Source organism: Melampsora larici-populina, assembly GCF_000204055.1.
Source record: "Melampsora larici-populina 98AG31 unplaced genomic scaffold MELLAscaffold_34, whole genome shotgun sequence".
NCBI lineage: Eukaryota > Fungi > Basidiomycota > Pucciniomycetes > Pucciniales > Melampsoraceae > Melampsora > Melampsora laricis-populina.
Genome location: NW_006768798.1, coordinates 530,441 through 553,266, shown reverse-complemented (window position 1 = coordinate 553,266; position 22,826 = coordinate 530,441). Strand labels below are relative to the sequence as shown.

General features: G+C 43.7%; 6 protein-coding genes across 6 annotated transcripts; 2 read left to right on the top strand and 4 right to left on the bottom strand.

Moving 5' to 3' along the window:
* Positions 1-711: 711 nt before the first annotated feature.
* MELLADRAFT_109134 (uncharacterized protein) lies at positions 712-3,187 on the bottom strand (the record flags this gene model as incomplete). Its single annotated transcript, XM_007412998.1, has 6 exons — positions 712-757; positions 1,007-1,124; positions 1,212-1,308; positions 1,972-2,157; positions 2,314-2,423; positions 2,791-3,187. The coding sequence occupies 6 exons, from the start codon at positions 3,185-3,187 to the stop codon at positions 712-714; spliced, it is 954 nt and encodes a 317-aa protein (XP_007413060.1).
* A 1,767-nt stretch (positions 3,188-4,954) lies between these two features.
* Positions 4,955-7,128, bottom strand: MELLADRAFT_37894 (uncharacterized protein; the record flags this gene model as incomplete). The annotated part of the gene is made up of 9 exons (XM_007412997.1): positions 4,955-5,033; positions 5,100-5,168; positions 5,253-5,365; positions 5,445-5,552; positions 5,620-5,802; positions 5,979-6,278; positions 6,357-6,477; positions 6,556-6,799; positions 6,876-7,128. 9 exons carry the CDS (start codon positions 7,126-7,128, stop codon positions 4,955-4,957), a joined length of 1,470 nt encoding a protein of 489 aa, XP_007413059.1.
* Positions 7,129-7,518: 390 nt separating this feature from the next.
* On the top strand, positions 7,519-7,797 carry MELLADRAFT_90011 (uncharacterized protein; the record flags this gene model as incomplete). The annotated part of the gene is made up of 2 exons (XM_007413067.1): positions 7,519-7,676; positions 7,737-7,797. The coding sequence occupies 2 exons, from the start codon at positions 7,519-7,521 to the stop codon at positions 7,795-7,797; spliced, it is 219 nt and encodes a 72-aa protein (XP_007413129.1).
* A 123-nt stretch (positions 7,798-7,920) lies between these two features.
* Positions 7,921-10,720, bottom strand: MELLADRAFT_49465 (uncharacterized protein; the record flags this gene model as incomplete). The annotated part of the gene is made up of 11 exons (XM_007412996.1): positions 7,921-8,311; positions 8,395-8,469; positions 8,535-8,603; positions 8,685-8,797; positions 8,865-8,972; positions 9,042-9,175; positions 9,244-9,331; positions 9,396-9,695; positions 9,783-9,903; positions 9,981-10,224; positions 10,301-10,720. 11 exons carry the CDS (start codon positions 10,551-10,553, stop codon positions 8,275-8,277), a joined length of 1,542 nt encoding a protein of 513 aa, XP_007413058.1.
* A 616-nt stretch (positions 10,721-11,336) lies between these two features.
* On the top strand, positions 11,337-13,482 carry MELLADRAFT_72538 (uncharacterized protein; the record flags this gene model as incomplete). The annotated part of the gene is made up of 5 exons (XM_007413068.1): positions 11,337-11,818; positions 11,915-12,208; positions 12,289-12,408; positions 12,470-13,185; positions 13,268-13,482. Coding segments are annotated over 4 exons (1,068 nt in total).
* Positions 13,483-14,111: 629 nt separating this feature from the next.
* Positions 14,112-16,530, bottom strand: MELLADRAFT_90008 (uncharacterized protein; the record flags this gene model as incomplete). The annotated part of the gene is made up of 11 exons (XM_007412995.1): positions 14,112-14,277; positions 14,352-14,447; positions 14,491-14,559; positions 14,638-14,750; positions 14,820-14,927; positions 14,997-15,115; positions 15,210-15,297; positions 15,368-15,667; positions 15,756-15,876; positions 15,955-16,198; positions 16,275-16,530. 11 exons carry the CDS (start codon positions 16,528-16,530, stop codon positions 14,112-14,114), a joined length of 1,680 nt encoding a protein of 559 aa, XP_007413057.1.
* Between the last annotated feature and the right edge of the window lie 6,296 nt (positions 16,531-22,826).

Here is a 22,826-nt window from a genome sequence, read left to right as displayed (position 1 = left end):
AGCTGTCTATAAGCTTTTTGCCAGTCAAAGATGGCGACCAACCATATCCCCGGGTGATGTCTGAAGAATCTTGCGACACGGCTGAAGTCGTCCCACTGCGTGCCATAGTTGTGCTTATTAACAAAGGAATTAACTGACGGAACGTTTGGATCTCTTTTCGGGAAGGACAGGTCATTAATCAACCGCACAGAGCCATCCCCGTTAACCGCGCTCCCCATGGGGTTCGAGCGAAAGAATCCAAATTTTTCCCGCAACTCTTCATGAGTGAATGGAACCACTATCCGACCAGCTTGCAGTTCCTTAGCTAGAGTCCGCTCGATCTGGGATTTGGCTGCAAGAGCCGACTTGTGATTTTCAGGATTGTACCACGGTAAGTCTTGGATAGTATGTTGTGGAATGCCCAAGCAGAATCCGTTCCTGAAACCGTTACTGATATAGGGAATGCATTTGTCCAGGCCCGCCTCACGCATCAGCTCTTCCCACTCCTCGATTTTCATTCTACTAGGAACCGGAGCAGGCCAAGGAGGGTTTTCCACCGGGATCGTGAAGATTTCCCTCTCCCATAAAGGTAGAGGTTCATCTGTGACACTTTCTTCACTCGAGACTTCATCATTGGATTCACTCTCTGAGGACGAGGAGGACGACTGTTCCATCTCGGAATCACCCGACTCGATTATCACATCATCAGGTCGTTTAAAAGAGGCTCCATTCTCACGTGACGCTATCGGCAGGCTCGGGACAGGAACTCTGATACTGTCTAGCAAGAGTAGGGATGTTTATATTTCAAAGAGAATATATGTATTAGGTTTGTTTTCTAAACAAAACAGGGACAATCATGCTCTAATGCGTACCACAAGTTAAAATTCGCACACAACCAGATGGAAGAAGATGGCAGTCACGTTCAAGAATTAGCGCGAACAGCACCAATCAAGGAATTAGACACGAAGGAGTTTCCGATGGTCAGTAAATGAGGGTCATTTCTGGACTTCAAGCAGAGGGTACTCACTTGTCTGCGGTGTCTGCACCTTGCGACTTCTGCGCACCAGTACCACCGTTTTTCTTGTAGTAGTTGTTCCTCTTCACAAAGCCACCATTGGTTCCGGAGCCTTCAGCACCTTGAGTTTCTAAAAACGTGCATGAATAGGAAATAAGACACAAGTAAGTGAAAACTGCTCCCGCATTTATCATGAGATAAGCTAGCGAATGCAAACCTTCGCCCTGATTGCCCTGAATCTTGGCACCTTTGTTCTGGGAGAAGTTTCCCCTTTTCACGAACGGTTTCTTTCCGTTACCTCCCCTTTTTCCCCTCTGGGTCGAGGATCCAGTAACAATCGAAGAAGTTTCTTCCGACTTGCCGCTAACCAAGTCTTCAACCTGTTCCCTACCAGTCGTGAAGTTGAAGCCAAATTTAGGCTTCCCTGGCGCATAGGGGTTGTCAATGAAGCCGAGGTCATTCGCTCGTTCTGCGTCACGTCTAGCTGACTCCTCTACCGAGGCCTGAAGACCGTTGGGAACACGCATCTTATCTGTCATCACCGTCTTGCCGTCGACCTTGGTTTCGATCAACTTGCGGCGTCTAAAAATGACAGTGCGAATTGCCAAGTGGTATCGGAGAGCGACCATCCAGCAGTTGTGCTTCTTCTTCAAGTTGGAAACAATTAACTTATGAGACTCGACATATTTGGCGTAATCTTTAAGACCATAGATTTCTCGTGCATAGCGTTCTTCGAGATCACACATTTCGATGAATTCACCGTAAGTGATTTGTTTCTCTCTGGCCTTCTCGGTAGATTTGGCTGCCAAAGACTTAGCCTTCTTTTTCTCATCTTCATCTAGGTCGTGCCAGTCCTCGATGGACGATTTCACGAAGACTGTCAAAGGAACGTAAGCACGGAGCTTCCTAAAGCCCTTGTCCCACCTGGTGGGCAAGTCAGGAAGATCTGCCAAAGTGAAATCCCCAGCTTTGCATACGAGTTCTGCCGCACTGATCGCCGAGGAGTCGTCAGAGGAAGAAGATTCAGACGGGGTAGAGTCACTGTCATCCGGATCCGAAGGTTTCTTCGACATCTTCTTCTTCTTCGGCTTTTTCTCAGGCTTCTCAACACCGGAAGAACCCGACGACGAGGAGGGGTCCTCGCTATTCTTCGAGGACTTCCGCTTCGAACCAGATACCGAGGATTCACCCGCCGGCGCTTGAGCAGGTGCTCGCGCCACTTAGGTGGAGGCATGGCTTGGGCTCCAACGGCGATTGCGGTATGTGCTCTCGGGGGATCCCAGTGAGTCGCACGTCGCACGCAGCACGCACGCATTGACCTTCTCTAGAGCGGCTTTAGCTTCCTCTAGTGTCCCGAATTTGACCGCATGGTTGAGTTCGTCCATGATTGAAACACCCTGTTGGGGTTCTTTGTCTCTCGATGAAGGAACTGAATCAATCAACCAGAAAACACAGTTAGTAAGTAACTGATAATTCTATAGGATCGTGGACTATTCTCGGCGCTGATAGCAGCCCCCCCTTTGCTTATTCTGCTCAGAGATTACGCATTAGAGGATCGCGCGTTGATTGCGGAACTTATTGGGCCAGTCTTGAAGTTAACAGAGATAACAGCAAGTCGAAGAGCGCCAATGGCAGCGTCTCCCTGGTACCCCAATGAGAGCGCTCAAGGCAGCATCTCTTCTGGGTCACGCATGACTCCAGCACCGGCGCCATCGGCAGCCAGAGGCCTCTCCAGACCGAAGTCGTGGATTAGACTTGAAGTCTAAAGGCCGATAAAAGGGAAAGGAATAACTTACCCTTAATCTGTATGTTCTTTCCAAGAGAGGGGACAAGGGAGTTGTCTTGTCTCAATTGAATCTTCTTCTTCAGAGCTAACTTGAAATTTCCATTTTCTTCCCCTTCAGATGACTCGTCATCACCTTCTTCACCATTGGCGATTCCAGAACCCCCCGTCGTGCCAGTTGGGTCGATTGGATCGCCTTCATTGTCAGCGTTGTTGGCCTCATCCACCAACGTGCCACCCGGAAGTATTTGAGAGAGAGGAGGAGCCCTGGACTCAGCATGTCTGGCCCTGTCCTCAGCTTGAATACGGTCCTTCTCTGCTTGCATCTTCTTCTTTTCTTCAGCTTCTAAATGCATCTGATGCAATTTATTCTTGGACGAGATAAGTTTATCCTTTTGAGACGGATCCATTTAATAAAAGAGAAAACTGCGAGATGATATAGCCAGGATATGGGATTGAGTTATATATAAGAGATAGAAATTCGAAAATTTCCTATGAGTCTTGAGAATGAGAAAATGACTAGCAAGAGGCAAGAAGAGCAGGTGAAGACAGGAGAGGAAGAAGAAACTGGATCGGAAGAAGGAATGAAAATTTTCCTTCTGCCGTTTCAGAGTAATTCCTCTCCCATCTCGGCCCCGGCCCCGGGACCATCAGCTGTCCCGCTCATTTGCCCGTCCCCTTACGTTATGTAATGGACTCTACCATACCGTCGCAGGCTTTGGGTTAGTCAGCAATATATTGAATTTGAGAGAATCAAGAAGAGTCTGCTTACAATATTGAATCAATGATGATTTCTGTGAGATTGATAATGAGTTCACATCCTTATTGCAACATCATCTCTAAAATCATTTGCAGTACCTTGGTCATTTCTTACCACAGGCACAAATTTGTTATGAGCTTTACAGACCCATGCTCAATTTTACTCATGTTGTTATTCATTGAATTCTTTGAAAGACTGATCCTCACCACCCTACATGATGAGGTTGTGAAGCACAGCAAGTGCCACAACAATGTTTTCTTGCCAAAGTATAGGGAATCTGTGCATCAGGACTAGAATTACAAATCTAATCTTTCAGACACCAAAGTCTTGTTTGATGATCATTTGAATTCGTGAGTGGCAATTGTAAATGATTCTTGATGGTTTTGTGGTGTGGGGCAACCTTGATCCCACTCATAGATGTGGTAGCAAAAGCCACATTATGTCCAAATTGCAACTCAGAATGATTTTTCCGTCCACCACTATTCTACTTGCAACTTGAGAATTGCTCTTGTGGTAGGTGAAAAGGTATTATCAAACGTTGTAAAAGACCAGTCTTGAGTTGTAGGTGCTGCATCATGACCAAAATTGGATGTGACTGCTTTATTTCTAGCACCTACCTATGCAAAGCTGGAGGTAGGCGCCTATTTTCTCAAACACATGGATTTGAAAATGTAGGCACCAGAAAAAAACACCTACATCCTTTCTGGGTATGTAGGCATCAGAATGGAGCACCTACATGGTAGCACTTGTTTTTTCACTTGTGTTTGTGATTTATTATAGGGCGATCACAGATTTGATAGACAAATAATTATGGATTTTGAATGAATGATGTGGACCCCCTATAGTATAATTGGTTTAGTAGTTGCTAAGTCACTTATATTTTTATCTGATTTTCATATCACCTTGTTTGGCTTCTCTTTGGCATGTTTGCCCTTCCATGCTTTCTCTTGTGTATTTTTCTCAGCTTGAAATTTGTTGTTTTTGACAACATATAAGTGAAATACCCTACTGGGGAATAAACATTGATAGAACATGTATGTTACATAAGAAGGAATTTTGTGCGTCTTATATGCACTCAAAATCAGACATATTTGCAAACAACAAAAGTACTGCATCATGCAGTACTGATACTGAAAGTTTTTCAGCATCAAACCTACAGTATACAGATATATAGAAGGGAAAAGATGCTACTCTACAGAGAAACCAGCACGGGTACAATACAGACCAAGAGAAAAATGCTACTAGTCAAACAAGGGCTTTGAAAATGCTACAAAATTTTATACTTGGAAGAAGTCCCTTCCCTCAGGTTAAACCCAACGCTTGTTATTTCTTTGAATTGAGCTGGCTCTGAATGAATTTATGAGAAGTGTGGATTTAGTCAAATCAAGGGTGGTCAAATAAACAAACATCCACCAGCTTACTTGGTTATACTTTGAGGATACGCAAACACATTTTGAGGGTCGTAAGCAGACTTGATTTTTGTCAATCGCTGATAACTATATCAATAATTACAATACCTTTAGAAAATTTGTTCAAACACATGCAGATGCTTCATACTCAACTGTGTGTTGTAATAGAGATTCTTCCACTGAGTTGCAGACAACCGATCATCAACGTAATTGGCATAGGCGCTAAAGAGTCAAATATAGGGGTGAGTATTTCAGTTCCATGTTTCCTTGGAGGATGTAGCCCTGAGGTAAATTCTGATTGCTGACCCGTATGCCCATCCAGAAGGGTTGCTGTTAACAATTTTTGATACCATTTGATCTAGGAAGGTTAATCCTGCACTTGGGAACGGTGGCGCGTAGTTTCTGGATGAGGCGTAGAACTACATAGCCGCATGAAACATTGTTAAAATCTTCAGGCAGCCAAAGTCTTATGAGTCCTTACAGTGGTAGATGGCTTACTTGAATAGTCCACAATATGGAACGTTGTGCAAACGCCGTCGCATACTTTGCTACGGCGGTGATAGCAGAGTTCTGACCGCCGTAAAGGATGAATTGGACCAACCATTTCTTTATAGTGTAGAGCGCTGTGATTAGCAAACAGAAGCATGTGTCATATGAAGAAACCGTTGCATACTGTATCTGTTTTCCATCCTTCCGACGAGAGGTATTTCGAGAAAGCTTGGATAGAAGAATTTGACATGGGGGCTGATTGTGGAGTTGTCAAAGACTTGGCATAGAAAGTGTCATGCTCCGCTGATAAGTCCACGCCTGTGTAGGGGAAGAAAAGCGTCAAATTCATCAAATCCAATGTGTCACTCTAAGTTGTGCAAAGGCTTACCCGAAGTTGAAAGTGCTTGCGAACCAGCTAGACCTTGCAAGATGGTAAGCCAATTGCTCTTCTTTACAGTCCTCTTGCTTGGTGCTGGCTAAACGTTCTCAAGGGTACATGTGTCAGTAGGAAAACTAGATGCTCCTGTGTTGTTGTGAGCTTACCATCACATTCAAAAAGGGCTGAATGACAGCCGGGAACTTTGAGCTATCACCATACCAGACCCCATACAGAGCGAAATTCAAACGTCCAGACTGGGTCCCTCGTCCTAAATCGGCCTCCACTCCAAGTTCAGCGGGTAGGTTAGACCGACAAAAGGTTTGAAATTTGATTAACGCGTTTGCAAAGCCATTTGGATCGAAATCCCATTGGATGTCAAACTTGGTAGGTTGGCTAGGGGCGGCATAGGTTTGAAACTTCATTGATGTCACGACACCGTACGAGGCTCCTGCACCTCTCAAGGCCTATCAGCGTGTCACACTGTCTGAGCAATCATCATCCAGATGGGGCGGATGAAGGATGTAGAGCCTCGTGTCACTTACCCAGAAGAGGTCTGAATTGGCATTTTTCGATGCTTGAACGATTGTACCGTTTGCGAGCACCACTTCTTGGCTGATGATATTGTCCGAAGTCAAACCCCACATCCGACTTGTGGGACCAAAACTGAAAGTCAAGGAACGCAAGCACACATAGTCAGGCCACGATGTGCTTCATGGTCTCTTTGCTTACCGGTCGACTTACCCCCCGAATGCCGCGTGGCCCCCAATACCGACGTACGGACATGTACCATGGGGAATTGCGCGGCCACCTTGAGAATGCAATCTGATAGCCACATCACCTAATCGATTTCCAGTTCCAATAACAGCTTGACCTGTTGACTGATTGACAGAGACCTTATTAATTCGCGAGAGATCGACAACTAAGGCTCCATTAGTCCCTCCCAAGCCATATGCAGCGTACGAATGTCCACCGGAGCGAGGCGAGACTATGAGAAACAAACAAAAAAACCATTTAAGCTCCGAAATTTTGGTTCATAGACATCCATCACAATATGAGCTCACCTGGAATTCTTGCTTCAACAGCTGCTTTGACGGAATCGGACACAGCTTTTGTGTTATTAGGGAAGACAACGGCAGCCGGCATATATGTCAGGCGTTTGTTGAAAGGTGTAGCAAATTTTTTATAAGATGGATCTCCTGGAAAGACAGCGTCTATTCCTAACTTGGAGAATTTTGTTCGCAAAGAAGCAGTGTCTGCTCTAACAGAGCACAGGACACCCAAAGCGCAAGAGACGGTAAACAAAGAGTGAAGCATAATCTTGGAGTGTTGAATCCCACAAGTCAAGTCTTGGAAGTTGTGAGTTCAGGAGGTGGGATTACAACAATGATTTCTCACAAGAAGTGAAAAGGCGACGGCCAGGGCCTTGTATGCCTGATTTGCACCACTTCTCCAGCTAACAGGGTAGGTCGTTTGGGCAGTTTATGCTTTTGATACTTTACACATTACCGCGACCTTACGGTGATCACTGGCTGCCAAAGGAGATGGTCTTGGCTTCATCGTGAAGGTGAGCGGGGCTGCTGTACATATGATGAGTAAAGTTTGACCATCTGACCCTATCAGAATCTGAGCTCTCCAGCTCTGGTGACTATGTATGCTGGACGCTTTCTGGGTTTCCAGAGAGATTTACCGGGATAACGGCTATTAATGGCCCAAATTAATCAACAAAAGACTGATATTGAAGTTCTTCGAAACTCTGTCGGTATGTATGATACATATGTAATCCCTGCTTCACCTTTACTCCTGGGTTATACGGCGAGACGATCTCATGGTTCAAAGCAGACAGATAGAGTAGGTCGCAACAGGTAATTTTTTTTCAAAAGAACAATGAGGCCTGTAATTCTTTGTGAGCAGGAAATCTTTAGAAATGTGAAGCATGGAAATGATCAAAGATCTGATAGAAAAGATGAGATGTTTCGATGTTGATCGCACTCAGCAGAAGAAATCCTGTATATTTAGTTCTCTGATCAAATTGGACTCAATAACTTTGTTTCTCATAATCTGTGATCCCTTATATTGTGGTTCTCTTCGATAATATATCATTCCATTCCTTAGATGAAGTCTGATCATTATCATTATCAGGTAATGTGCTTCCCGAAAATCGTACATCAGTCCATGCTTAAGCCCGAAGTCTGATCATTGTCTTTAAAATTACACGTCTTTTTAAATGAGAAAAAAAATAATTTAGAAGAACACAGGAACGGAATTAAATATTCCTTCCAACAACAAAATCAGAGGGAAAATAAATATAGAAGTGGAAAAAAATAGAAAAAATGCAACCAATATAGAGAGAAACTACTACAGATGTGATGGAGAACATGAGAAAAAAGCTTCTAGTCGAACAAAGACTTTGAAAATGCTATGAAATTTTTATGTTACATGAGAGAAATCTATCTCTTCATCTTAAACCCAACGTTTGTTTCTTCGTGTTGAGCTTGCCCTAAATGAAGTTTTGAAATGTGAGGATAAAATCAATGCTAAATGATCAAGACAGTTCAGATAATCAAAAAACATAAAACCTACTCAGTTATACTTTGAGGATATGCGAAGACGTTTTGAGGGTCGTAGGCAGACTTGATTTGCGTCAATCGTTGATAACTATATCAACAATTACAAGATGTCAGAAAGTGTGGTTAAAAACACGGAAGCGTTCAATACTCAACTGTGTGTTGTAGTAGAGATTCTTCCACTGAGCGGAAGTTAAGCGATCGTCGACATAATTGGCATAGGCACTAAAGAATCAGGGATATGGGTGAAAACCTAAGTTTCACTCTCTTTGAAGAATGCAGCTTCCGTAGCAATAGAATGCTGACCCGTAACCCCATCCAGAAGGATTGTTGTTTACAATGCTCGAAACCATTTGATCTAGGAATGTCAATCCTGCACTGGGGAAAGGTGGCGCATAGTTGCTAGATGAGGTGTAAAACTAGGCACCAAAAATAAGATGATATTTAGACGGTTAACAATTTAGAATGAGTTCCTAAATTGCTCACTTGAATAGTCCACAAGATGGAACGTTGAGCAAATGCCGTCGCATCCTTTGCTACGGCAGAGATAGCTGAATTCTGACCACCATAGAGCTCAAACTGGACAAACCAATTCTTCATAGTGCAAATGATTCTTGATCAGCAAAACTAAGGAGAAATCATACACAGAAATCTAGTAAATACCGTATCTGTTTTCCATCCTTCCGACGAGAGATACTTTGAGAAAGCTTTGATAGAAGAATTAGACATTGGTGTCGACTGTGGAGTTGTCAAAGACTTGGCATAGAAGGTATCATGCTCTGCTGATAAGTCCACGCCTGTGTAGGGGAAGAAAAAACGGCGTCAAATCGGAAGTTAAGTAAGCGGTGTTGAAGAAAAGGCTTACCCGAAGTTGAAAGCGCTTGCGAGTCAGCCAAACCTTGCAAGCTGGTGAGCCAGTCGCTCTTCTTTACGCTCCTCTGGCTCGGCGCTGGCTGAAGGTTTCAAAGGTATATGCGTTAATAGAGGACTGAATGTTCATACAGGCTATAAGCTTACCATTGTATCCAAAAAAGGTTGAATGACTGCCGGAAACTTTGAGCTGTCGCCATACCAGGCTCCAACCAGGGCAAAGTTCAGGCGTCCAGATTCGCTCCCTTGTCCCAAAGTGGCGTCCACTCCAAGTTCAGTTGGTACGTTAGACCGACAAAAGACTTGAAATTTAATTAGCGCGTTTGCAAAGCCATTTTGATCAAAATCCCATTCAATGTCAAAGTTGGTAGGTTGACTTGGAGCGGCATGAGTTTGAAATTTCATTGATGTCATGATACCGTACGAGGCTCCTGCGCCTCTCAGAGCCTATCGATGGGACAAAAATTTGAGCATTGGTTTTCTAACGGTGAGACTGAGTGAATTAAGGAACATGAAAAGCCGCATTCGACTTACCCAATAGAGATCTGGATTGCTGTTTTGCGATGCCTGAACAATTGTACCGTTTGCGAGTACCACCTCCTGACTGACGATATTGTCCAAAGTCAAGCCCCACATCCGACTCGTGAAACCATAGCTGGAAATCAAGCAACGCGAGGGCAAAGAGTCAGCTCGAGGATATTACATTTTCACTTTCTTTGTCAGGCCACTCACCCTCCAAATGACGCATGACCTCCAAGACCGACATACGGACACGTCCCATGAGGAAGTGCGCGCCCACCTTGAGAATTCAATCCGATAGCAACATCACCTAATCTGTTTCCAGTTCCGATAACAGCTTGACCAGTTGATTGATCGACAGATACGGTCTTGAGTCGGGAGAGATCGACAACTAAGGCGCCATTAGTTCCACCCAAACCATAGGCGGCGTACGAATGTCCACCTGAGCGAGGTGATACTACAAGACGCGAGCAAGGGAAACCTTTGAGTCGAGACGGAGCGGTTTTTAAGCATTTATCACATTATGAGCTCACCTGGAAGCTTTTCTCCAACAGCTACTTTGACTGAATCCGAGACAGCTTTAGTACTGTTCGGGAAGACGATCGCAGCTGGAATATAAGTCAGACGTTTGTTATAAGGTGTAGCAAATTTGTTATAAGTTGAATCTCCTGGAAAGACAGCGTCGATTCCTAACTTGGAGAACTTGGCTCGCAAAGAAGCAGTATCTGCTCTGGTAGAATACAAAAAGTTCAGAGCGCACGAGACGATAAACAAAGAGTTGAGCATAGTTTCAAAGGGTTTGATATTCAGAAGAAGATATTGAAGGAAGTAACTTGATGATGTGGAATCAGAACAACGGCTTTAGGATGATATCATGGAAGAGGTGAAAGGGCGACTGCTTTATATCCCTGAAATGCACCATTCTTTCAGCCAAGAGCGCAAGCTGTATGTGATGGATTTCTAAAGCCATGAGCAAGCAGTGTCAGTCCTGATCAAGGACCTCCCAACAATGTTTAATGTTTGAGCAAGTGGGCCGCTGGGCGGTTTTCGATCACGACACTTCATCCGCTCAATTCACATCTGGCTTGATATCAATGACCATATGCTGTGAGATCCCACGATGATTATTCGACACATCATTCCAACCTTACTTGATCACCGGCCGCCAAATGAAATCACGAGATGACCACTGAGCGTCTTATGAAGGTGAGCGGGACTGCTGTACAATATGATGAGCAAAGCTTGACCGTCTGGGAGCTGGAAGTTCAGCTGGAAGCTCCAGCTCCTCTTACCCAGGCGCTTTCCGGTCTTCCAACGTGCTCTCGGTCAGAGGCTGAAACCCATCATTTGCTTAACGAACTCAAAACGTTTTGAGAAAAAGCGTGATATGATTCCCGCTTGGGCCGTGATCGCCAACGAACGGAAAACCCAATATTCCACCCTCGTTTCCCGGCTTTCTATTACACTGCAATGACTCGGTTTTAAATTTTGATCACATTCGACGCGTCTCAAAATTGGGTTATTTATCGATATGAGACGCCATACATAGCAATCCGATCAGCGAATTGTCTATTTCCTTCTTGTCGTGCCTCACATAAGTTTAGTGAGGCACGACATCATCCATTGTCCATGACAGATATATGATAGTTCTCAACACTTCAGTCCGGACTCCGGAGACCTCTCATTGCGTAGTAAGGGGACACAAAGGTGGATTTCTAGACCTGCAACTCTCCTTACCACTTGATATCATCCCTGATTAATATTCAGCATTTCGCCCGTTTGAGAGCGATTTCAATCGCACTTGTGACTTCGTGTTAACTTTGCTTGTTGGCAAGAACTTTGTGAGGTGATATCCAATTAAATTACGCCGATGCTCTCCGATCTCAAAGTCAAAAAGTACTCTTAAAGCGGAAGATCTGCTGCTAAGGCGCGAGAATCTGGGCTCGGTGCGTCTTGGTCCTTCTTGACTGGATTTGACTGTGACAATCAGTTTGGAAATCTTAAAGATCATCAGAAAACTTTACTTCGAATTCTGGACTTCAAAATGCCAGGTAAGTTTTTGACTTGCCCTGAAAATCTCTGATCAGCTGACTCAGAATTCACATACTCGGTCAAATCCATCATAATCTCATATACAAACTGTTCAGATCGGTCACTGCTGGCAACTTCGATCATATCACTACCCATATCGTCGATCATCTCATACGACAATGAACTTACAACAAAATCAAGATATCCGCTCAGCATGTCCAGCCAAATGCGAATGGACAGAGGACCAAGAGGAAACTATGGTTAAGATGCTTGACATCTCTCAGAGTAATATCGATTGTCACAATGGATTTGTTAGAGCTATCTGGAGGTCTATTGCAAACGCTTTGAAGGGATCTGAAGGCTCGAGTAAAGTCAAAACCGGTGATATGTGTAACTCACACTGGAAATTGGTAAGTTTTCTTTCGTTCATCGGATTTCTTCCTCACTGATGTCTCATTTTCATCATCTGTTTGTGTTTGTCTTTGTCAAGTTGTCTAGAAGATACAAGGATGCAAAGCAATTGCAGAAGGAAATCGGTGGCCGTTGGAATGAGGAATCGAGTATGATCGAGCTTTCAACGGAACGATGGGATGAAATGGCCAGTATCCCGGTAAGTCGAACTTTTACACATTGTTTCTTGATATTACTTCTTGACTTGGTTTGAATTCTAGAACGCCACCAACAAACGTCTGGGATGGTTCCGAAGGGGGCAATTCCCGCTCTACGATGCTGTTGGAGCCGTCGTTGATCGAGGAGTGGTAAAGAATCGTGACGAGTTCAATACCTTTCCTCAATCGGATCGCCACGAGACCACCGATATCGACCAGTTGGAAAGGTCAGCAAGTGAAGAATCGCATAGTCAGTCATCAGATGAACGTGATCCGGAATTACGACATGCAAAGCTCGAATCAGACTCAGCTCATGCTTCTTCGACGAGGACGAGCACAATGGCGAAGCTTCCAATCTCAAGCAGTAAGTTGATAAATAAAAGAAAATTCGTCAAAGATAAATCAGCTTCAAATGAAGATGTCCCAGGAAGATCGAGTTCAACTGTCTCAACTATAAGATCATCAGAGTCAGCAAAGAAGAAGCCTCGCGAGTCGAGTGCTGAACTCTTTATCGATTCCATGGAATCTATGCATGATAGATTCCTTGATGAACTGCCTGTTGATCTTACTGCAGCTCTATCAGAAAGTAGGGTAGCATCTTTAGATTACTTGGTAATGGCTGTTGACGTATTACAAAAAATGAAGAGTTTAGATACCGGATTATTGTTCAAAGCATTAGATTTATTCAAAGACGAACCTATCTATGCAACAATGTTTGTTGCTTTGCGAAAAGAAGACTTGCAAATCGAATGGCTAAAGTATAAACTTCAACGCGTTTGGTGAGTTTTATTAATATTTTGATCTCCGAGATCCGAAATTTATCCATATTGATGCTTTGTATCTACATTTTTGTTTCTTAAGAATTGATCAAAATCGAAAGATCATTTTTAATCCAACGCATCAAAATTTTCAACATGTACCTAGTCAGACGTTCCATATCTTCCACGATTCACTCTATAATTTTATCATTATGTAAATGTAAATACAAGTATGTATGGCATGCGTAAAAACTTTTCAAACTTGGATTTGAAACGAGAGGCTTATCCTGGCTTATCGCTTGGAACGTTGGGTTTAACAAGCACATACTCTAGCTACTGATCCTTTAGATGAGCTCATACAGTTATCATATTGAGATGACAGTGAGACATGCGTGTCAAAATGAGATAGCAGAAGTATGGATCGCACAATACTGAATGCTGACCACATAATGACTTCAGATAGACTTTGCCACCTTTTTTCACGACTTTCTTACTGATTTGGTATCTTTGTGTCACCAAATTAAGCCTGGTAATATTGAATTCTCAGTTGGAAAAAAACCAAACTCGCTCTGTTTTCTCCGTACCCAGGATAACAGTATTACACTTTCACATCAATTGGCATCAAATGAACGGATTTATACTCGTGCTTTACCCATCTCTTCTGGTTCCCAAGAATGACCATGGGGCTGTATCATCCAGGGCAGAATCTGATCTCAAGGTCAAGCGATCATTATGTTTACTCACCAAGTGCGGTATCAGTATAGATATTTGTTTTTTTTGATTACAAGCATGTCTTTTAGGGAGGACAGTCTGTGTCGCTTGGATTAAGATAAAAAATATTGGCAAGGGTTCAAATGACACAAATATTCAGTGTAGTCACAATGAATAGCAGATCAATCAGAGTAAGAATGCATACATATTGAGAAAGGAATATGAAAAATCATTGGCTATGATAGAGACTGAGAGCCATCAGCAGGCATGGCATAAAAGAAGGGGAATAGCAACTCTTGTGAAGTGCTGGTTCGGATGGAACTGCCATTGCTTTTCACTGGAGAAAAGTTCTCGCCTTTATCGAAAGCCTCAAATTTTTCATTTGTGCCAGTTGCGCTGGTCCTGAAAGAAATTCCACAGATCGATCAGTCCAAGGGTATCAATCAAACTCAGATATACAGATGTGTAAAGCTTACTTTTTTATGCTCTGAGGATACGCAAACACATTTTGAGTGTCATAATCGGACTTGATTTGCGCCAAGCGTTGATAGCTAGGACAATAATTTTGACATCTCAGAAACTGAGGACACCAAAATGCAATGATCAATACTCAACTGTGTATTGTAATAAAGAGTTTTCCACTCAGCCGAAGATAAGCGATCATCGACGTAGTTAGCATAGGAGCTAAAGAATCAAAGATGCGATGATTTCAGTCGCGTGTTCCCTTCAAGCATGCAGCACTCGTCGTAAGAGAGTGCTGACCCGTATCTCCATCCAGAAGGATTATTCTTCAAAATACTTGAAACCATTTGGTCTAAGAATTTGAATCCTGCATCTGGGAATGGTGGTGCAAAGTTGCTGGATGAGGCGTAGAACTAGGCGCAAGAAAATTGGAATAGTCAGGGAGGCCAGCAGAACACGAAGAAGGTGAGTAGGTGGCTAACTTGGATGGTCCATAGAATGGACCGCTGAGCAAAAGCCGTTGCATCCTTTGCAACGGAAGTGACGGCGGAATTCTGACCACCGTAGAGCTTGAACTGGACAAACCAATTCTTTATGGTGCGGATAATCGTGGATCAGCAAAACAAAGGAGAATTAATCTACAAAAATCTATTGAATACCGTGTCTGTTTTCCATCCTTCTGACGAGAGATATTTGGAGAAAGCTTGAATGGAAGATTTCGACATGGGTACCGATTGTGGGGTGGTCAAAGACTTCGCATAGAAGGTATCATGCTCCGCTGATAAGTTCACGTCCGTGTACGGGAAGAAAAGTCAATGACAGATCCATCATCGAGTCGCTCTGAGCTCTGCTGAACATACAAGCAGGCTTACCCGAAGTCGGAGACGCTTGGAAACCAGCTAAACCTTGCAAGCTGGTAAGCCAATCAGTTTTCTTTACGATCCTCTTGCTCGGTACTGGCTAAATTTATCCAAGGGTACACGCGTTATTGATATTAAAACCAACTGTTCATGTGGTGATCGGAACTTACCATTTCATCCAAAAACTGCTGGATGACGGCTGGGAACTTGGAGCTATCACCGTACCAGGCCCCAGATAAGGCAAAATTCAGGCGTCCAGGTTGGCTCCCTTGTCCCAGATTGGCTTCCACTCCAAGTTCGGCGGGTAAATTGGACCGACAAAATACTTGAAAATTCATTAGCGCGTTTGCAAAGTCATTATGGTCAAAATCCCATTGGATTTCAAAATTGATAGGTTCACTGGGAGCTGAATGGGTTTGAAACTTCATTGATGTCATGATACCATACGAGGCTCCTGCACCTCTCAGAGCCTATCAACGGGACAAACGTTCTGAGTATTGATGTTCTAACGGCGAGTGAGATGGTCATGAGGAGCGCAAAAAGCCTGGTTCGCCTTACCCAATATAAGTCCGGATTGCTTTTCTGTGATGCCTCAACAATCGTACCGTTTGCAAGTACCACCTCTTGGCTGATAATGTTGTCCAAGGTCAAGCCCCACATCCGACTCGTGAGACCGAAGCTGGAAATCAAGCAAGGCGAGGACAAAGAGTCAGCTCACGACGTACTTCACTTGCTTTTTGGTTAACGGTTGACTTACCCCCCAAATGCCGCGTGGCCCCCAATACCAATGTACCCACACTCACCGTGCGGTATCGCCCTCCCGCCTTGAGAATGCAACCCTATAGCCAAATCACCTAGTCTGTTTCCGCTTCCAATAACAGCTTGTCCTGAAGACTGATCGACGGAGACTGTCTTGAGCCGCGAAAGATCGACAACTAAGGCGCCATTGGCCCCTCCTAAGCCATAAGAGCCGTATGAATGTCCGCCGGAGCGAGGTGAGACTGCATGAAGAAAGCGAGACGTTAGTTCGGGTGACGTTGAAGGAATTCCTGAGCATCCGACATGGTACGAGCTCACCGGAAAGCTTTTCATCGACAGCTACTTTAACAGACTCTGAGACAGCTTCAGTGCTATTGGGGTAGACGATGGCAGCTGGGATATAAGTCAGACGTTTGTTGAATGGTGTAGCGAGTTTTTCGTAAGACAAATCTCCTGGAAAGACAGCGTCGATTCCTAACTTGGAGAACTTGGCTCGCAAAGAAGCAGTATCTGTTTTAACAGAACACAAGACGCCCAAAGCGCAAGAGACGGTAAATAACGAGTTGAGTATCATTTTAGTGTTTTTTGGATGCGGTGAGTGAAGATGTGGCAGCACTAGTGGGATAACGATCACAAGGCAATCTACAGCGAAAGCGAAAAAGTGACTGCTTTATCTCTTCAACCCGCACCCTCAATTTCGGTCAACAGAGCCAGCGGTGATGAATTTCTCAAAGAGAGGAGCTGGTCCATTCCTGATCAGACGTCCTACGATACCATTTCAACAGATCGTTACGATACGCTCCAACCTATAGGGCTTATTGGGTACCGTAGTGAAAGTTTGAATTGTCAGGTCAGCCAATACGTGGTTGGGTATTTATGTAAGTCAATCATTCATCGGCTTACTTCTATCACTAGCTTGATCCGTATGATTGCATCTACGGTGATCAATGGTCAGATCATTACGAGCGAACCATGACAGCGAACCATAACATGTCGCCAAATGATACGAAAAGCTGACCGCTGAGCATCTTTTGATAGGTGCTGTACAGTTTCTCAAGCTGACCTGCCCAACTCGCGTCACCCACTCTGTGGACGCTTACCAGGTTTTTAATGTGCCCTGCGTGTAAGATGATTCCCATCCAATTAACACAAAACTTTTGAGAGAGAATGTGATAGTTTCCCTCCACTCCCAGACAAACCACCTGCTTGAATCGAAATCTCAAATCACCTCAATGAGCGAGAACAACTAATCAATCCTGACGTTCTACATCTTCTCACGATCAATTCGTAGCAGTCTCTGTAAGATAATTCTGCTTATCGTAGGCTTCCGACAGCCTGTTTTGATAGAAGCGATGATGATTGGAGGATGTGAAAGCAAAAACTTGAATCTGATCAAAAGTGTGTAAAGTTGAGAACGATGAATTGTCATTGGTCAAGGTAACCATGAAGCCTTGAGGACAAGCTTTTCTAAGGCACGTTCTCATTTCCAGAACGCAGGCGGCCCCCGACTGTATGCATGCACACATTGTGGTGTTTGCCGAGAGAGTGGAGCGTTTTGAATGTCACAGGTGCCCAAAGGAACGACGGCACCTGTAAAGTGCCTGAAATTATTCTACCAGCGTGATCTGCCAGAACTATTGGGAATCTCTGTACTCCCACACAGAGATGAGCATTTGATTTTCGACTTCGGTTTTTGAAATTCCAAATTCGACTTCTGTTTCACTTTGCGCAAATCCCACGAATTGAGTCTGGATTCACCGGGTGTCGAAACCGTATTACCCGGGGACCGAAGGTCCCTCGAGTCAGGCTTGGCAGTGGCGGAAAGATGCGCCAATCGGGGCACAGTGTGTTGGTGCGAAGTCTGAAAAGAGACTTGCCGGTGTTGGATCCGCGAGGCAGGATCCACATAATTTTAAGTTAACATTCTTCGTTTTGCCGAAGGGAAATCCTCCGCATCATCACGCTCAATTCCTGGGCGATAATACAAGCCCGTCTGCCGTGATCTGCTGCAAAGGGTCACGAACGTCTTCTCGCCGGTCAGCGATATGTGATCACAACGGATCACCATGCAGCCCGGCCCACGAAGTGGAGCTGGTCCAAGCATCGCTACAAGGAAAGCGTCCTCCCTTGTTTGTTGAATTGGAGCCTGGAAAATGGTGACGAACAGTGAAAACGGTGTGAGCGCAATTCCACGCTGGATCCACGCACCGTGAAGCGTAAAATGTCCATTACCGCGCGGAAGCGCACAAATTAAATGGAAAAGGTGCCCACGACACCATATGCCGCGTACGCTCGCATATCCTGACATACCCAAAAGATTTCAACGCACACATTGTTGAGTTGGAACCCATCGGCAGACAGCTTGTCCGGCTAGGAGGCGAAATTGCTGGTGACCGCAGAACCGCATGTCGCAAGGTCCCTCACAGCACTTTGCGTACACTACGATATCAACTTCAGGTATTCAACTTTACCTTCTTTGGAACTTCGCAGGGCATGTCCTCCTACCATTCCTCGAAACCGCGCCAAACGGAAGCGTCTCACCCTCACGGTGACTACCGCTTTCCAATGGACAACCCGCCGCCTTTCGACGAACCCGAAAAGAAGGAGCGCACCACGCGCAAGGATTTCCCCCTCATAGCCAACGTCCACGATTGGCTACCATTTCCTTTGGTAGCCCTCGCTCCCCCTACCGCTGGCTACAACTTCAACCCGTCGTCCAACCGATTTGTTTGAGACACCACTAGGACCCCACCTTCCTTTCCAAAGCATGTCTTCAGATGTACCTTACCGCGTCAGGCGGGCATCAATGAACACGTCGTTTTCGCCATGACATCCTCCTCCCCCTGGGTTTACCAAGGCGAACTCCCAAATGGCTTTAACCACACTCCCACCGGAACACTCGAAGCTCTTCACGGCCCCCATCATTCTAAACCCGGGCCCAAACGTCGCCACGAGTGGACTCGCACATACTTATGCTCCTCCTCCGGTCACCCCTCGAAACAGACCAAAGTCACGAAGACCGACGCTACTCGCCGATCGTCTGGTAGCAACCGAGTAGGTTGTCCTGCTAAGTTTTACATTCGCAAGACACTCGACGGGTACCTTGAGTTCGAATGGTATTGGATTCACAAGAATCACAATCCATTCTCCTTGGAAGACATGCGAAATAAAAGATTACCAGACGTCGTTGACACCTGGCTCACCGACAAAGTCGTCAGCGGCTTACCCTGGGCTACCATCAAACTCCTCAATCGTGTCCCAGATTTATTTCCCGTAAGCAAACTTGATGCTTTACTGGTCTCACTCTACCTATTCTAACCAATTCACGCTTACCAGGAAGAGAATGGAGCCCTCAACGCCGTACCCGAAGCCTTCAACCTTAAATACCAGACTGTTGCCAACCGAATTCGCAAACAGGCGAAGAAGATCACGATGCTTCATGATTGTCCTCTTGCATCGGTGGAAGCTTGGATTCATCGACTCCAAGAACGGGGATGGCACACCTACAAAGATATACGCCGCACTCACAATTGCTTTCACGTTGGCTTTTTTTCACCCTGGCAACGTAAGCAAATGATGCTTCACGGCGCCGACGTCGTTTGCTTCGACGCCACGCATAACATTTGCCAGCCTATCGAGCTCCCCGGTTGGAAAAAACTAGTATTCACTCTTATCACTCTTGTTATTCGAAATCCCGTCACTGGAAGTGGAACCCCGTCGCATGGTTCATCACATCCGACGAAATGGCGTGAGTACCCCCATCTTCTACACGCAGACTTTACAACGTTCTGACCACCAAAAACAGGCCGACCATCACTCGTTTCTTTACGTGGCTGAAAGAGAATTTCGCTTTCCAACCCAAAGCGTTCATGACTGATTGCGCCAAGGCCTATAAGAAGGGCATCCAAGATACCTACTCCGAGCTTCGCAACCCACCCAAGCACTATTACTGCTTATTTCACGTATCCAGAGCTATCCGTGCCAAAGCATCTAAACTGGTAAGTCGCCCCCTCCACCTCCAATCAATCTCAATCACTAACTCGCAACACCAGCTTCCCGAAGGCCCAGCTCGACGGATGCACCTCGAAGCGATGGAAGTCATCCATGCCTCCAGATGGCGAGATCGTTGGCAGGCCTTTAAACGCGACTACTCCGTCATCTGCCCCACCTTTGTGACCTACTTCCAAGATCAATGGGTATCTCAAGCCGAGTACTGCATGCTCTCGGAGCGCATCGTACCCATGCAAGGCATTCATACTAATGACTACAATGAATCACACCACCGCGTCTTGAAATTCCATTTCCTCAGCCGCACCACCGTTGTAGTATTTAAAGCTCAACAAGAGCTTTACAACACCTAAGAAGGGATAATCTACTACGTGTAATATAGTAGAAGTTGCCTAAAGACTGCCTTCTTCAAAGAAACCAGCACAAGGGCACTTGCTGACCACTTTGTGATAACAGAGAAAAGGATAAAAGGCACCAGAGAAATAAAGCAATACTGTTGTTAAGTATTATTCCCAGATTTTAAGCGCAAAAAAGTCACACACTATGTTTATTACTAGCAATACTGTTGTAAGTATTATTCCCAATTAGACTTGTAGTCTTTAACACACGTAAATAAATTTCTCCTTGCTTTTGAAGGGGCGGATTTAAGTGATCTTAGTACAAATATAGTAAATAAATGATGATTTATAACACTACAACAAAGGTATAAGATGCAGAAAAGGGCGCTACAATCCCAAAATCATCAAGGAGTACTTATATCCACATGTAACAATCTTTACAACAGTCAACAGCCTCAAAAACCAATCAAATCCGCCTAAATAACCCTAAAAGCCATGTAATGACGCAATGTAATGATCTTGTTACTAATGTATGATGTAATTTTCACAGCCAAAAGTGATCAATGACGCAATGATGTAATGTACAGCACTTCTTAAGATGAATACAGGTGATTTTTTCCTTGTAAACTAGCTGAAACCCAATTTTTGAGATTACGAATTTTTTCAGATGTGCTCCAATTTTTGATTACTAAAGTGCATCTTGTAGCCCACGTGTTACTGATCATTTCTGACACCTATAAGACCTACTTCTGATGAGTGATGAGTAAGATATTGATTTGTGAAGTTAAGGTTTTTGGTGTTACATGTGTCTTGTGACTGTAAATTCGAGATTCACACCAATTTCTTATTTCCCTTATACTTTTTACATACACCTCCGTTACTAATGATTCAAAGGTTGTACATTATGTAATCCACTCTTCTGCGTTGAATGAGCCATCTACCAACTTATTCTGACGTCATTTGACATATGTAATTAGCTGAAAACCTCCATTTTCGACGATTTTCACCTATTTTCTTCACTTTTCACAGCTGCTACTCCCTTTTCCTTGCTCATGTAAAATGACATCATCTTCTATAACCTTAAAAATCCCCGAAAATCCTCTTGGCCACCTTAAATTCCATCACTACCACCATTACATATGTAAACCACACGCCTAACCCTTGTTTACCAACTTCGAAAAAGTACCTTTCTGCTAATAACCTCTGTTTCCCCTTATCAACCTTGAATATTAAGATTGTTCCTGTATAATAAACTGTTGTTCTTTCATATTCTAACCTTATAAAACCCATAACTTAATTATAAATAAGCTAAAAACCATTTTCCAACTTTTACACCTATATTTTCGAATTTTTCTTATCTTTTCTTTTTCTGTCTTTTTGTAATAACTTTGTAAGTAAACTATGTTGATCTTAATAATAATTTTGAAATAAGATGACATAATAATGAGCTAATAAGTATACATAAGCCTCTAAGAGCTTCAATTGATCATTTCGAATTCTCTGCTATATTGAAGTTTGCTAATAAACTGGTAAAGTAAAGATGATTAATTTTTTTGCTTAATATCATAAATAGATCACCACATCCTCCTCTTCTTCCCAAACTGCCCCCAGTTTACCAATCAATAAAATAAATCATCTACTCAATAAATTCGAATTTTTCCTCAAATCTTTAAATATCCTTCTTAATTATAAATATGGTTATCACTACACCTCCATCTGTTGCTTCACCTTGTGTTCAATGCCGCATGGTCCATTCTTCCTGCTTATATCAAATAAATCCTGCGTGTCAAAGATGCCATAACCTTGGTATAATATGCTGTGAGTCTTTTCTTTCATTTCTTTTACTATAATAATCTTCAATGTTTTTATTTATATTAATTAATTTTATTCCTTTTATACTTTCTTTTATAATTTTCTTTTAATTCTAGCCTATCCAGCAGCGCCTTCTACCAATATTTCACCTGTACCTGGTTCTCCTGCTTATAATTTCCCACCTCCAAACACGCCTAATACACCTATCAGAGTCAATTTCTTAAATCCTTATAATATTAATCAACACAATACACCTTCAGCTCCTGATTCTCCAAACCCTTCAATAACTTCATCAATTGAAACCAATTTTACTACTTCTGACCCCTTTTTCGAAAAATTATATGAACATAACTTAGCTTGGAAACTTGACTATATTACTTATCAAAATTGGCATTCTTGGAGGATCTTGGATGATACTATAAGACAGTTTAAAGAAGCTGGATATGAAGTACCCAACATTACTAATAATCATTATCATCTTTTGCGTGCCCATTCTATTGCTGAATATGTTTCCAGAAAGGGTGAGGATGAAAATTTAACTGTATCCACCTTTATTCCATTTATTAATCATGCTGAGCGTGCAAATGCTGCTTTATTATCCCCTTATAATACTCCTTCTACTAATCCTCCTAATACTGACTTCCAATAGTTAATAATGATCCACCCGTAATTCCTTCTGTAATTCGGTTGTATCTAATCACGCGTTGGTGCC